Genomic DNA, 16,152 nt, shown 5'->3' with positions numbered 1-16,152 from the left:
TCCTGTCAATTTAACAGAATTGAGTAAAAAGGAGTTGTGTAAAGTACGTATTTCTTCCCAAAATGAATAAGCTCATGAAAATCGCAACATGATTGAGATGATGGTCAGTTTAAAACTAGCAGTTTTTTACCTCCTCTCTCTCTTTGTGACCCCCAAAAGAGCACTGCTCTGTGTGGTATAATTTAGAAATGGCTCAGCCTAGCTGGCTGTGTTAACACCATTCTGTGAGCAACTAAAGATCTCACCAGGTCTTCCAAATCTGGATAAGAGGAAAGCTGGGAATTGCTTCTAATACAAATCAGAAACCTCTTTATCTGAACATGCATTTCAGCTCAAAAGAGAGAGAAGCTGTGCTGGGTTAACCCCAATGGTGCTTTGCGAGACTAACACATTTAACCACAAATTGTACTTTTCTCTGGTTCGTAGATCTCTGAAGATTAGAAAAATTAATTTAAACCCACCATGCTCCATAGTATTCCAATTGGCCATTTTTGTAAGAAAAAATTATTAAACCTCATTTGTATTTTGAGTGTACTGTGTTTCAAGGGAGGTTGATTATGGTACACAGTGGTACATTATGCACATGCGATACAATAATCCATAATTAACAACAATAATCCATAATTACCAACAATTTCAGCAGGAATCACACTATGCCCACACATATGAAATGTACTGATAGTGGAAAAAGTTGTGTTCACAAAACGATAAAGATTAAGTCCCACGGGCAAAATAAAATCCATTTTATTTCAAAAGAGGAAAAAGCAGGTAAATCACAGGAAAGCACCTGTGTCCACACTGTAAAAGTGTTAAAATCAGTCTAACAGAAAAACACATTTCACAGTAATGCGTATAGAATTGTTCACTTTAAACCCCAGTGGAATAGAAAGTTCACAGTGCATGGCGAAATCAACACACCCGATGCACGTTGGCCCAATAGCTCTGTGGCCTCTACCACCTCTGCATCGTATTTCCTTTTCCATTTGGATGATGAGACAGCCCAGCTTCATTCATAAAGGGCAGATTACATGAAACAAGGCTTTGTAGAGTGAAGGTGGATCACAGCCCACAGTGTTTGAACACCCTATATGGATTTATCAGTGACAATGACCAGGCCCTGGCATAGAGACAAAGATGCAATCAGCTCCATATTCAAAGCAGAGCCCATCTCCATGTTAGCAAAGCGCTAGGCCACTCACTCACTGCTCACTATTCCCACCCAGGGCAACCGCACTGAGACCTGCCCCAGACAGGGGCAGTTCGCTCTACAGAGTCTATCCTGAGAATCCACATTTTATTTACATGCTGCTAGAAAACCACAATGTGATATGTTCTATGTACACATGACACGTGTACAGTTTAATTCATCCAATTCAAAGACGAACACAGTTTGTTTCTGGCACATGGACCTGTTTGTGTTGAAAGAGGACACCAAACAATACATCACGGTAATGTGATTGGATGATTCAGACCGAAGCACTACCATAATCATGATATGTTTGGCTCTTTGACCATGGCTGTTTTAAATGGGCACTTCACCACAGCCAAGCAATCCATCTTAGTTAAATGAGCATCATAAAAGGAAAATGTCTGGTACTAGTAGTCCACTGTAAAATGTTCTGCAGAAAATCAACTTTTCTAGAAGTACGTTAAAATCTTATAAAATTTCTTAGAGTCAAATTAACTGCCAGAGATTTAATACTGATAATTCTACAGTGTAGACATGTGATTGCCATTGGTTATATGGTGTTCTACCTTTTGTATATTCTTCAGCACAAAAGCAAACAAAATATTCATCCTCGGTCAAAATCTAAAGTGATTTTATAACTGCACCAGGTTCTAACTTGTGGCAGAGTAGCAGCATTTTTAAAAGTTAAGTTTGAAATATGAACTCCTTTTGACCTCAAGTCAGAATGGGGAGTTGTGGGTCATATCATCACTTGAATTCGATGTGGCTATCTTAAACTACAGAACCTGCTTTTAACTGCTCGATACCATGAGAGCAGAAGGAGCAGGTTTGATGGTACTAGTAAGTGCTCTGTAATTGTGCTTTTACAATGTCTAAATCTTCAGTTTAATGGCGTGGTCAGTACTGTCCAGTGGCTCAAATCGATCGCAAGAGTTAAAGCAGCTTCAGTTAAATGTTGCAATGTTAAGTCTTTGCAGGCATCCTTGTCCATGTTAATGTACTTAGCTCACATTTTTAGACACTTTATCCATTAACACAGCTGGATATGAACAGAAAGAAACAGGGTTCATCTCAACGGGAACAGCAGCTGTGCTCCACCGTGGACTCACACTCACAAACTTTGGTCAGAAAGCCGCTCTCCTTTAGCACAACGTTGCTCAGATAGTTTGTATTTTTTTTTTTTTAAAACAGACCTCTTTGTGTTGGAAACACAGCTCAAATGAAACACGGCTCAGATGACACGTGTGACCTCTTTGAGGACCTGGGTTTGACGCTGACACGTCAGCGAGTGGGCCTCCCAGAAGCCGCGTACGCGTTCTTAGGTGCAGAGAGCCGGCCCGTGTGAGGCAGGCTTCAAAGCGCAGCCAGGTGGGGTGTCTCCCGCACCCCGACCCAGCAGGGCTTTACTCAGGTGCCCCAGGTGAGCAGAGGGCGCAGGCTGCCGGACAGATCAGAGAGAAAGCAGATGGGCTCATCTCCTCTGGACTGGGCCAGCTGCACGGTCAACAACTGCACAAAGCACTGAGGGTTCTTCAGGAAGAAGACGAAAACATAAATCTGACTAGCACAGCAAAAATAACTACAATAATCAAAAAAATTATTATTATTATTATTATTATTATTATTAATAAAAAAAGAAGAAGAAGATGACGATGACAACAAAATATTAATTGCAGATCACTTTCCAGTGTTTGATTCCATGTTACTTCTGTATGGTTAATCCCACCTATGCCTGTATACAGTAATTCTAACTTGCTAGATTGTACAATATGGAACTCTCACTTACAGGACATGGTAGGTTAAGGGCCATAAAAATTAATATTATTCAGTGAGCTAATAGAAGGAAAAACAAGGTTGCCGTGACGATAGAAATAGGCTACTTAAAATTTCTATAGCAACAGTATCCAGGAGCCTGTTGCCAGTGGAGATTGTTTCTTGGTACATCTCTGGAGTACTCCAGAGGTCTCTCTCTCTCTCTCTCTCTCTCTCACTCTTTTCTCTCTCTCTCTGTCTCTCTCTCTCTCTTTCTCTCTAATACTGTAGCAATGTAACTAAAATATATATCTTTAATGTGTGAACATTTAATCACTTTGACCTCTACTTTGGAAAACTGTGTGTTCAGTCATGTGCTCCATTTGCAGTCATGTATACCTACTTTACTCAATCACACACCACTGCCAGTATGTCTGTCCCATTGCATGGCTAGCTTAAAATATTGATATTTAAGCAATTACAAAAGCTATATTTTAATTGACTTACAGTTTGGCTGACATTCAAAGCAGTGATAAATTGTGAATTAATTTTAAAGTGGAGAAAAAAAGAGAAAAAAATCCATGTCATTATATCATCTACATTTAGGCATTAATCAGATTATTTATTTCAGATTATTCACTGTCATTCAAATCTTAACACCCAAGACTACCTTGTAAAAAAATACTTTGCAATGACTTCATTTAACAACTAAAAATCTTACAAAAATTAAATAAGCAAATAAGCCTATAGAAATTAAATATATATTTATTTAGGATTTCATACTTGTATACAGTAATATTTCCCTGTTTGAATCATCTAGTCCTATATGCACAGAGAATGCCACCGACAGCTTTGCCAAAAACAAAGGGACTTAAACAGGTACTTGCAAATTTAGATATTTTCACAAACACAAATTGTGTCAAAACAAAGTCTATTTCATATGGCTCTAAAAGCTTTCAAAATGAAGGGAAAAAACAGAGTGGGGAAAGAGGCAGAAAGAGAAAATAAAGTAATGAGAGACAGGTGAGTAGAAGAGAGGGGGCAGACAGAAAGAAAGAGAGTAGATGGACAGAGTCAGATAGACAGAGACAGACGAAGGCAGGCAATAATCCTTATGTGCTCCGTTTGGGTCAGGGCAGCCATTAACAGACCCATTAGGGGGAAGCAAAGGAGCTTTAAAAGGGATAAAATGTGACCAAAGGCGGGAATCTCTCTCGGTGAAACAGAGCTGCTGTTTAAAAAAAAATGGACAAGGGCCACTTTTCGGGAAGTGTTGTGGGGTGTGGAGGGGGAGTGGGGGGGGGGGGGAGTGGGCGGGGTCGTCTTGGGTAGATATCCGTGCAAGAATGTTTTGCACGGTGAATTTCCCTGCTTCGTTTACAGACATGCTTACAATAAAGAACAGAGAGGAGAAAAAGATCACACACTCCGTTTGCTCACTTGTTTGTTTTATTCTGGAGTCTATTTGGCTGCGGTACACTTTTCATCCATCTGCTCAGCATATGTCCACACTGAGCCTGAGCTCAGCTCTGTGCTGGTGTAGATTTCATATTGCCAGGCCGGATGTTTTCCCGAAACTTAAAATGAAAGGGAAGGGCGGCACCCCACCTGGAATTCTGGGTACAAGAGTACTGCCCTGATCCCAGTAGCATCATGGCTCCAGCCCATAATACCACACCATATCTGATGCCTTGTGTTCCAGGCCATCTCTGACACTGGCCTGCACCGGTTCATATCTTGTTGAGTGAATTGTCTTTAACATGGTAAATCTACTGGGCCAACAGGCAGCCGACACCTGTCAGTCATCTGTAGCCTTCATCATGTGGAGAGGGGGGAGGGGTCAGGGACATGGATCAGACCGCCGCATGTACAATACAGAAACACGTTGGCTGCCAAATCATCCAATCCTGTGATGTGACACATGCGCAGCATTCCGCGAAAACTTTGTCAATGCTCGGTATGTTCTGTTGCCATGGTGGTTTAGGGCTAGGCTTACTGTAGGTGACTGGACTGGAAGGATGCTGGGTGATTGCCCAATAGGAGCACTATAACCTGAATTGCCCCAGTAAATATCCAGCCCTATAAGGTAATGATATGTAAAATGTAAGCTAAAGGTCACTTGAGATAAAGACTGCTGCCTAGTAAATAAATAATGTTGATAATGCTATTTCTAAAAGTCAGGAACGAGGTCAAATGCATTACTTTGCGAATGAAATGTCTCTAATTTAGATAAACTAGGACTAAATATGACAATGCTGTTTTCCTGAAAAGTGTAACTTCTTAAGCTCTCTAGGAACCTGGTGAATTAACTGGATTTCTCTTTTTATACTGCATGTCACATACCAACCCACAAACACACACACATACACACTCATGCACACACAAGCACACGAGACACCCCACACCCCACAATAATACACACCCCCACCCATTCACACACACACACTCCCCCCTCCCCACACACACACAAACATGTAAGATTTTTTCAATGAGCATGGAGTTCAGTTGGTTTTTATCATATAAAATGCTGTTAATGGGCAATGCATTATCTTCTTATCACATGGTGACACAGGCAGATAAATGGCTGCTCCTCTCAGATTCAATTCATGCAGATGTGACGGTGAAAATTCTAAACCTAGGACATACACCTTAAATAATATGCCCAACAATTATCACCTAATCAGGGTATTCTCTGATCAGTTGTTTATACTGAACAATTATGTAATCAGGGTTTTTTTCTGAACACATTTCTGTATGTAGTTGTAAAATTGTAAATCTAATGAATATGTTCTGGATATAGAGTACTCTACAGAGTAATGTACATTGTTTTCCATGGATAAAAACATGTAATGCTTTAATTGATAATCCCCCTAACAACCATTTGAGCGAAAAATAGCATATTTTGTATATGGGTTTGTGTGTGTGTGTGTGTGTGTGTGTATCTTGCCTGTCTGTGGGTGGGTGTGTACACGCCCTGTTACTGCCAACCTCACAGTGTTTTTTACATTGGGAACAAGTCCCGAGAATAGACCCAAACGCAGGATTACATTCCTTGAGGCAGAGAATTATTATCTGTGTTTGAATAGCCAAATGGTGTCACGGACCATCTTTGAAAATGATAACTGCCATCCCAAAATGGGCAGTGCTGCAGGCTGTTAGCAAGCTGCCAGCTCCTAGTTGGAGGCTGTGAATGAGCAGCAGCAGTGATTAACAAGACACGCATTATGTACATATTATGTAAATATTCTGTGAGTGGTTACCTTCCTGGTTCATGGAAATGTTACAAGTGAGTCAGAGCTTCAGGAAGCAACATTCCAGCATATACTGTAATACAGTTTTCCTGTTTTTGATCAGCTGTCTACAGAAACATACATCAGTTGTTAGGAGCCTGTGATGTTTGTTAGGATGTTGTTCAGTTTGGTTGATCTTAGATAACCAAATATACAGTACCTGGTTGTAAATAAATTAGCTAGATTACACTGTTCAGCTGTACAAACTCCTCAATATGAAATAATTAATTAAGAATACATTTCCTACATCAAACCAGTAAGTCAGCTTGCTCGTGCCTACTTTCCAAGTTCTCAAATCAACTGTCCCAGTCAATCTAACCATACAGGAAAATATATAGGTTTTGCCATGCTTCACAGTAGAGGAATGTTTAGGTTGCAGGGCACACAAGCGCATAATCAGAGGAGATATTAAAAAATCAACCCACTCACCCTGAATCGTTTCCATAACCGCATATTAAGGCATCCTTTGCTCCTTCAATCTTGTAAACATTTTCTGTAAAAAAAGGAAATAAAAAAACAGGGAAATGTTTATATTATACTGTACTTTCCATTAGTAGCTGACGTTACTCTCACCACTAAAGCTTAAGCACTAAACATTATATTGTTTTTACATATCTGAATATACTCTGAGGTACATTTGAATAAGGGGAGACGTACAGATAATTAGTTTTCTCATTTAGATGGGCAGACACATTTTTATGAATGCTCCACTTAAAAGAAGACCAAAAAGCACATGGTTGTGGGGACTGATAGAATCCAACAGAGGACAGCAGATCATCCACCAACACCTCCTACAGTTTGTTTTTCTGGAAGTATTGTAATGAGAAAAAAGAACATCTCCTCCCCTGCCCACCCCCTTCCACCAGCGATGCCATCCCAGGCCTACCTTCAGAGTTGTTGTACTCTGCCCAGGACTTCCAGGTCCGGTTATTGCAAACGAAGGTGTCGTTGGGGTTGTACGTGGAGTTGATGCAGTGGCTCGAGGTGCGGACGCACTTCTGCCGCAGCAGCCCCATGAAGAGCTGCAGGCCGATGAGGGCGAACACGCTGAGGCAGAACACCGTCAGGATCATCACGTCCGCCAGCTTCTTCACCGACTGGATCAGAGCCCCCACGATGGTCTTCAGGCCTGTCCCGGGAACAGGGCGTACGCCTCAGCCGCTAACATCTCCTGCCCAGCTCACACAAACATACAACAACAAAGTGCACCTCTTCTCTAAGCAATCAACTTCAATGTCACTTCAAGGCCTGGGCTGAATGACATCTTAATAACAAAATTCAGCTGCCATTCGATGATGAATTTGTGGACCCTGGATGGTGGGTAGGGGTGTATACAAGATTAATTTCCCCCACCTCCTATTTTTTTTAATTGTGTTTATTTGCAATATATTCAGAAGCAGTTGTGTATCCATGTAAGTTAATAGTTGGATGAGATTTTAAATATCTTTATTGTGTACAAATGTGCAATGCTGGCTTTATCATCAAACAGGCCTTTCTACTCTCTGGGGAAATAGTGTATGTACTGCTTTGATGGAGGTGGAGGTGGAAAATCCAGGTTCAGAAAGTAAAAGTCCTCCCCAGTATTTTGTAACAATTTTTTTGATTTTGCTATTTAGCACAATTCTCCAGCCAGGAGGTAAAACTAATTAGCAAAATTAAATTAGTGAGTTCTGGTGTGGAAGAAACACATGGTAGGACTATGACCCTTGGACTTTCCACCTCTGCTTTGATTCTCCCCTGAATCTGAAAATAATCAATTAATCAATCTTGAATTTCTATGGCAAAATAGAGAAGAATCAAACCTTAGATCTTAAGATGAAAGCATTTCTGAAATTAAATGACCAACCTGAAAAATGCTTCCTTGATTACTATGCCCTTGCAATTCAACAAATTGTATATTTTAGACATTTAATAATTTTTCTTGATGTGTATTACAGTAACTTCAGAGGTGAATTGTGGTGTGCCAAGAAGTAGCCTAATGCAAGATATGTGCATGGCAGGAATATGTTAAAAGGAAAATGATCTTCACAATGAATTTCACCACATATGACAATTACAAAAGCCCAGATTCAATTTAAACCCAAAGAGCTTTTCCTTGCCTTCCTAAGAGCTAAATTGATGTTGTATAGCTAGCCATTAAAGATCAGGACGAAGCTAATTGTGTCTAGTTTGATTCCGGGCCAAAGACAACAGCAGCAAAACACAACAAACTGAATATGAGACACCAAAAAGAAAGACAGACTGAAAATGTTCAACAAATAAACTGCCTGATTATCTTAATAATATACCACATACATTCACTGACATTAGGTGTTGGCAATAACTGAATTCAGTGTTCTTCAGGCTTATTACTCCTGAACATTTACCATTTTTATTTGGAAAGGCTCTCTGACAGATGTTGTGGGAATGAAGACGACTACGTTAAATACTTTAACTAAAAAAAAAAAAACTATGCCATACTCCAAATCTCCAAAAAACAGATGTGTTTAGGCACGGATTCAATCTAACCATTTGCCATTTGTCCTTAAATGTAAACAATTTGAAAATGGATTTATTAATTACATATATGTTTTAGTTTAGTGGACGGAGAGCACTATAAGCAATACAAAAGAGTAAATTGTCACTTGATCATTTGAATTAGGGACAAATCTAACTGTAGTCAGATTGAATCTGATCGTGGAGAAAAGATCATTTGAATAGAAAAGAAACTCCTCCTATTTGTCAACATCTGATGTCAGTTATGTGATCATTTACCATGCAACAGCTGATAATTCTCTATCTAACCATGCCTATTAGATGTTAAACACTAAGGTTGAATGAGACCTGTTTAATGAAGTAACGAAGCATCAGACAAAACCAAACCAGGGATCATTTCAAATCCTTTCCTGTCACTGTGAATTTTTGAGAAATGTGCCTTTTAATATTCACTTGCGCTTAATTTTTCTTAAGTAAAACAAGGAAATATGGCACACATTGCAAAATATTTAGAAATGACAATCATTAGCAAGGGATTTTTTAAACGTGTGTAAATATGGAGGATATAGTCTTACAGAAATCTAATATGAACCAGTGCATCGTATTACTTTTATCTAAAATGATTAAATAAATTATTGATGGTGGCTTATTCAGAGTGAAATAAATACTGCCATCTCTGTGTGCGTGTATGTGTGTATGCGCGTGCGTGTGCACGCGTGTGAATTCATTGTACGTTCTCCAGTAATACCATGGGCACAGCTGTGCAGTGTTATATGCATTTGTATATAATATTTACATTTAGAAACTGTTACGTCACTTGCAGATCTCATTTCTAACACCTTTTCACATTTCCAATAGTAAAACAAATAGGTTTGCCTCCGCGATGGAGACAAGGAAATGGCAGGTGTGTCTGTGTTCTCTTCAAGGAACAGCCTTAGTGTTTAACTCCCTTCTCACCTGGAATGACTGAGATAGTTTTCAGTGCTCGAAGAACTCTGAACGTTCTTAACGCTGAGACATTGCCAAGGTCCACAAACTCAGTTACATATCTGCAATAAGCGAAAGTCACACATCCAATGATAGTACACCAACAACCAGGCAAACATCATGACTCCACTGGGGTTGGGTGGGGTCATCAATTCAGGGAGTAACAGATGGTGGCGGCGGCGGGATCGGGGGGGGGGGGAGGCTAGGGGAACAGAGGGGGATGAAATGAGTTCGACCATACAACAGCCACAAATGCAACCTGCCTCTCAAAAGAGGAAGTCCTTACCTGGAATTACTGAAATAGTTTTCAGTGCTCTGAGGACCCTGAATGTTCGAAGGGCTGAAAGACTGCCTAGTTTTAAAAAGTCGGTTACATACCTGCAGGATCAGATTAAAGTTATTTGGAAGAACACCACAATTAGAATACAGCCAAGAACAGAGCTCATTTTGAAAATAAACTCCCTCAGAAGAGTAACGAAACAAATTGGTTGGCAGCAGAGTTCAGCATTTATTTTTCTCTGTGTTTGTTGACTAAACCAATGGGGGAAAATAAACAAACTGCAGACCTGAAGACGTGTATGTTCTAAAATACATTGCTTCATCTGCTGCTTTAATTAAGAGAAAAGAGGGAACCATTTCATTCCACATGTGCAAAATGACTTAATAAAAAGTAGTAATGAGGACAAATTGGCTCTGGCCATTACCCTGATTGAATAGGAGAGGATAATTTGCACATTCAAAAACAAGTACTGCCTGCCTTCTCGGAAGCTACGACAGTAACAAGGATTTGGGCGGCATTAAAAAAGGAAAGCTATTATGCAGGTTATTAATACTACAATGAACTGAATTTCTTTTTTTTTTTTCTCTTTCGCTGTCCTTCACTCACTCATTCAATCAATGACTGAATACACAAATCCCCCCTAGTGCTATGACAATGCAATTCACCACTAGATGGCATGGACAAGGAGAAAGGCCACAGTAGTCCTTCCTGCTTAAGGATGCCTGTCATTTCTCAGATTTTCTTTGTAATATAGGCACAATATTGTGCTGCTGTCTTGTGATAGTATCCTGATAAAATCATATTAAAATAAAACGGAAGAAACTGCACTGAAGATCACCTCACTCATTTCATTTTCAGACCGTACTGCTGGTGCAAAGATTGTTGGTCATTTGTCCAATTTCAGTTTGATCCAGCCTCAGCAGCTAATCACAGCAACCAATAACCTCTGAGCTGTAACTGTGGACAGACTGGTCTTCAATCTAAATCTTTGTAAATACTAACCAGCAAAAATGATAACTCTCTGCAAGAAAAAGTAACGAAAGCCTACCAGTCACATATAATAATCAAATCATATAGAACACACAAGTAGAATAAGTGAGTCCTTAAATAATTGCCATTTCCTCTTACCACAGATTCGCTTAAATAAAAATAAAAAAATAAAAAAACATTGACAGCATTAAAGACAGAATTCAACCTGACATAACAAATTAACACTTTGGTTGCATTTGAAAATGTACTTTAGGAAATAAAGGTTGCTGCTTGAACTGCCATTGATATGGAGAACAAGAGGCAGATTGTGTCTTTTAAAATTCATATAATGTGAAAGATTGAATTGATTTCAGAGCATTAGCCTTTTTAACCAAAACATTTGTGAAGTTATTTGACACAGATTACATCCCTGGCCCCTCCTATCCTCACCTGAGGAATTTAAGACATTTTTGTGTGTGTAATGTGTTGTTATATATTTACCTGAATATGCAACTACTGATATCCAAAGAAACAAATATCCTGTTAGGACATGTCGAATCAAAGAAACGCAGCAAGCTTTCTTTCCTGTGACATTTTGTTTTCGTTAGACAGAGACAGGAATTCACAGACTTCTGAAAGGGCAGGACACTAAATGAGATCTGAAAGCCATTATGTAGGGGGGGTGGGGGTGGGGGCAAATGAAATCAAATAGTGTCACTTTGTGTGTTTTCAGGTTAGGGTGAGGCTAGAAGGAAGGTGTGGAACAGCCAGGCACGGCCCCGTTTTTTAAACACAGCTAAACTCAGGCCTGATAGGATGGTCACAGAAATGTCTGGAGCTGAGAATGGCTGATGCCAAGCCCTGCATTTGATGACTTTGGAATTTATCTATATAATTCATTTCACATTCAGTTCTGATGTGTCTGTACTGTATGGCCATCCACTCAAACAGAGTTTAATTCAGTTTTAACTGTGATTTCTTTTTTTGGACGTTCTTCTCAATGGGCAGAAACTGGAGAGCACTCAAAAAGCATTTCCGCACTTCAACCACGCACATCACCTTTCGAGTGCCACAGGTCTCTCATAAATGCACAGCTAATTTATTAGGAGCTTAACTAACGGCGTTGTCCAGAAAAGGCCTTGATTTTCATCACTGCCTATGAAGGCTTCATTTGCTTAAAACTGATTTATAAAACACAGAGTAGCACAGATTCATGCATTTATATGCAACTTTTCCCCTCACCTGCTATTATTTACGTTTGTTTATTTTTGCATATATTTCTTAATTGTCTCTCTGATGAAATGTTTGGGAAACGAGGCAGAGGCTGGCTTATGAGTGCGTTCCGGGCTGAGGACTTACGCCATGACTATCACGCTGAAGTCCAACCAGTTCCAAGGGTCTCGCAGAAAGGTGAAGGGTCCCACGCAAAATCCTCGCGCCAGAATTTTAATCACTGACTCAAAAGTGTAAATGCCTGTGAAGGTGTACCTGAGCAGAACGTTTAGGGAAAGGGAGGGGCGTGGTCAAAAGCATTAGTGGCGAATGGAAAAGAGTCGGCAACCGATCACATCCATCCCCCTTGGTCTCCGCATGCCTCCCCCTACCTCCCCGTCCCTCCCCTCCAATCAAACACACATGGCAACAACAGGAAAACAGTGGTGGCAAGTAAGCATGTGTATTAATCAGCCTCAGAAGAATGAATGGCAGGCAAGTTTTCAAATACAATTACGCCTCAATGAGTTGGTGGCCATCAAGCCAATGGACCTCAATCCAGCAAGTCCCCTCTGTCATGTCCAAAATTGTACTTTTGCAAAGTCGATGAAGACTGTGATGAAGAATGGAGCATTCAGAATGGCATGGCCATTTCCCCTCCTCCTCTTATCGTGACTCCAGTTTTGTGATTTGTAACAATGTTTTCAAGTCATACCTCTCAACCCTGTCAGTGAACAAACGTTTAATTTGGTTAAAGCAATTAAAGAGGTGTTGTTACAGTTTTTTTACCTAGGTTTCTCATAATTTTCTTAGTCTATTTGTTATCACTTTTCTTAGCAATTACATAATTCCATTATTCTAAGGAGAAAGATGTGTTGTTTTCAGATTCAGTCAAAGCATAATATGCTCTGTTTTAATAAGCATTTTCCTGGCAACTTCATGGCTTTGCTGAATAAAAAACATTTTTTTTTTTTTTAAACATCCTCAACCCAGCTGCTAAAGCATGTTAGCAAATGTGGTACTAAATCGGGACACCAGTGTACGGTTATACGGTTTGCGGCTGGCTTGGTTCTGAGTATAAGCAGCTTGTCTTCCAGAAAATTTGCACCAGGAGTTGAGAGGTATGAGCTGCTCGGTGATGATTCAGGGGACTTCAGTGCATGCTGCGTGCCAATGAACGAACCTCCCTCCACGCCAAACAACCAAACAACCATTTTCTAATGCCTGCTGATAGCAAACAGCTATCATAAGGTTGATATCTCTCTTCATTAAAGGTTTGAATAGACAGCCTGTTCTCCCTTTGACTGAAGAGGAAAGGACCTAAGCAGAGAGCCCTGTAGAGTGACTGGAGACTGGGGATCCCACGGGTTCTGCAGGAACAGAACCAATGGGCGCAGGCGTGGGACAAAGTTACAACGATGGCAGTGGAGTGGGTATTAAAACAGGAGAAAGTGGGGTCATGCAGTACCATTTCAACCCTGCAGGGGGATTTTACTCTCCTGGGGGTAGGATTAGGCTGCCAGTGAAAAAGAATGAGCCATTTTTAATTATGCAACTCATGAGAGTCTGCTTGTAAAAACGATCCGGAGTTCCATTCCTGCTGATCTAACGTCATAAAACAAACCGCAAACACAACTGATTCATTGGCGTGTTTTTATTCCTATGACAAAAAAGATGTGTCTGATACAGACACAGCTGTGCTAGCCAGATTCTCAGGAGTAGGTAAACTTATATTTCATAACTGCAACCCCAATAAAATATTTTGTGAGAGAATGCAGGCCAGGTTAAAAAAAAAAAATATATATATATATATATGTATATATTTTAGGCAAATGCAAGACAGGTAACAATAAATATGTTACAGGAACGGCTGGTGTTCTGACATTTCATCCTACCTATCGAGTTGTCCCAGGGGTATTGCGCATACACACATCACAATTACGTAAGTTCTTCTATTTTTCATGTTTAGCACTCCTGCTACCTGCAAAGCTTTTCAATTGCATGCTTTTCATCATTTGTGTGCTTTTATTTAACCTTTTTTCATCTGTGATGTTAATTCAAACTTTTTTCAAATGTAACATTCGAAACCAGCTTACTGTTATCAGTATTGTTATTGTTATCAAAATCAGCAAACGTTGATTGTAGTCAGCTAACACATCGATAAGTTCAAGCATGCACTTTAAGGCATATTTTAAGGTGCAGTATGTAAAGTAAGTTTATTTTAAGAACATTTTTGTTCACATTTGGTTAAATGTCCTTCACGTCAGGACAGATATCATTAAATTAAAAGATCTAAAGGTTTTCCAATTTCACTGTGCTTGAATCTTAACAGCCAGTTAGGACAGCCTGTGCGGAATTTTTTATATTTTTATAATTCTCACTGACTGAAAAGAGGAATTCAGGAATAAGGTGCTATCCTATTATTATGCATTTTCAATGGTTTCTCAGAAATAACATCTCTGCCTGTGCAGTCAGTTCCAAAGGCTCACTTCAGTTTTCTAATGTAACTACAGATTGTCCCCTGAATTCGAAGATGGAGTGGTGCTGGGATGTCGTTCATGACATCAAATGATAGGCCTACTACTTGAATAACAATTTTAGACTGAAGGGAACTTTGACAAGGTGGACCCTATAAAGTTTCATAAGCACACTAATATAGGATACTTTCTTTCGTTAGACTGACGTTACATTCGTTAGACAATCAGATCAAGAAAGCCTAGACATAAATAGTCGCTACGTGTGGCGTATAAAGATTTTAAATGTAAAATTGACAAGCAAAATGTATGATACACCCGTTTTAGCTCCACCATTGAAGTTAGGTGAAGATGGCGAGGAACATAATTTATAGACTTACTGTTTCAAGAAAAAGGGCAGCACAATCTTGCTGTTTTTGGCACTTTTATGTATTTCCTGGAGTCAAGTTGTTTGAATTGATATTTCCTATATCAATAAAACACCAAGGGTAGGATTTTCTGATAGGGCCAATTAGGTACTTCATGGAGACAAGTTGTTTGAATTGATATGTCCTATATCAATAAAACACCAGTGCTAGGATGTTCTGATAGGGGCAATTAGGCCATTAGGCTGCCAACTGTTTGAGAGGAAATATGTCACTGTTAATGATATTTGTATAAAACATAGATGGCAGTTAATGTTGGATGCAAATTGGCTTGCGGTCAAGATAGTTGTGATTAGGGGAAAGGAATAGCCTTTGGCTCTTTGGCTACGTAGTCTCGGGCAAGCCCAGAACGTTTTTGAGATTGTTGTTGGATGAATTAATTAAAATAATAATGTAATTAGCTTAGAAGCATGTTCTGATACGGTACGAAGGCCTACCGACTTTTTTGGCTAAAGTAGCACAGTTTATTTGTGGTCGTAGCCTATCTTCCTATAGGGTAGCAAAGATCGATAGACATTACATTAAAGGCATTTAGCAGACTCTCTTATGCAGAGCGACTTGCACAACTTTTTACTTAACATGACTATAAATTTGCGCAACCAGTAGGACATTTCGAACAAGGTAGGACAGTTCAGTGGGTAGGACAAATTGACAGAACACCGGAAATGTTGTGCATGGAGGGAGCGTGGAAAAACAGTCCTGTACAGGGCTCTACATGAGACTTGGCTTTAATGCACGTACATTTCTCCACATTACCATTACGGGTCCTCTCTGTTTCAAAAAATCCCTTTAATGAAAATTTCTGAAGGCGTAAGTGACACAATCATGGTTTCATTCCAATGTGGCATACCAAGTGCAAGTGTAGCCTAATAGCTGAAATATGTGCTTTGTACACTGAGACCGTTAACTTACTTGCCAACTGAAGTTCGTAAGGTAACAAACACCTGGCACAGCATTACGTTAGGACAAATAAGCACAGTTCATGAAGTCAATACAGCTGAAAAGACTTGGGTCATTGCAAATAAGAGGAAGTGAAAGAGCATACAGGATCTGCTGTATAGCCTGGCTAAGCACCGTGTTAAGAGATGTGAAAAGGCAT

General features: G+C 39.8%; 1 protein-coding gene across 4 annotated transcripts in view; it reads right to left on the bottom strand.

The window, feature by feature from the left end:
- The window catches only part of LOC135260953 (sodium channel protein type 4 subunit alpha-like), an 86,776-nt gene that overhangs the window by 47,160 nt on the left and 23,464 nt on the right, over positions 1 to 16,152 (bottom strand). For 2 of the 4 annotated variants that reach the window (XM_064346716.1, XM_064346713.1), the window contains 4 exons: positions 12,302 to 12,430; positions 9,664 to 9,755; positions 7,118 to 7,360; positions 6,661 to 6,724 (listed from right to left, as the gene is read on the bottom strand). In XM_064346716.1, coding sequence (XP_064202786.1) covers positions 6,661 to 6,724; positions 7,118 to 7,360; positions 9,664 to 9,755; positions 12,302 to 12,430 — 528 coding nt within the window. Of the gene's footprint in view, positions 1 to 6,660; positions 6,725 to 7,117; positions 7,361 to 9,663; positions 9,756 to 9,979; positions 12,431 to 16,152 lie in introns of those variants that run through there. The other 2 variants (XM_064346714.1, XM_064346715.1) reach the window with 2 other exon arrangements.

Source organism: Anguilla rostrata, chromosome 8 (genome assembly GCF_018555375.3).
Source record: "Anguilla rostrata isolate EN2019 chromosome 8, ASM1855537v3, whole genome shotgun sequence".
In the NCBI taxonomy this organism is placed as follows: Eukaryota; Metazoa; Chordata; class Actinopteri; order Anguilliformes; family Anguillidae; genus Anguilla; species Anguilla rostrata.
The sequence above is the reverse complement of the archived record's forward strand: the minus strand, read 5'-3'. Positions and strand labels throughout refer to the sequence as shown.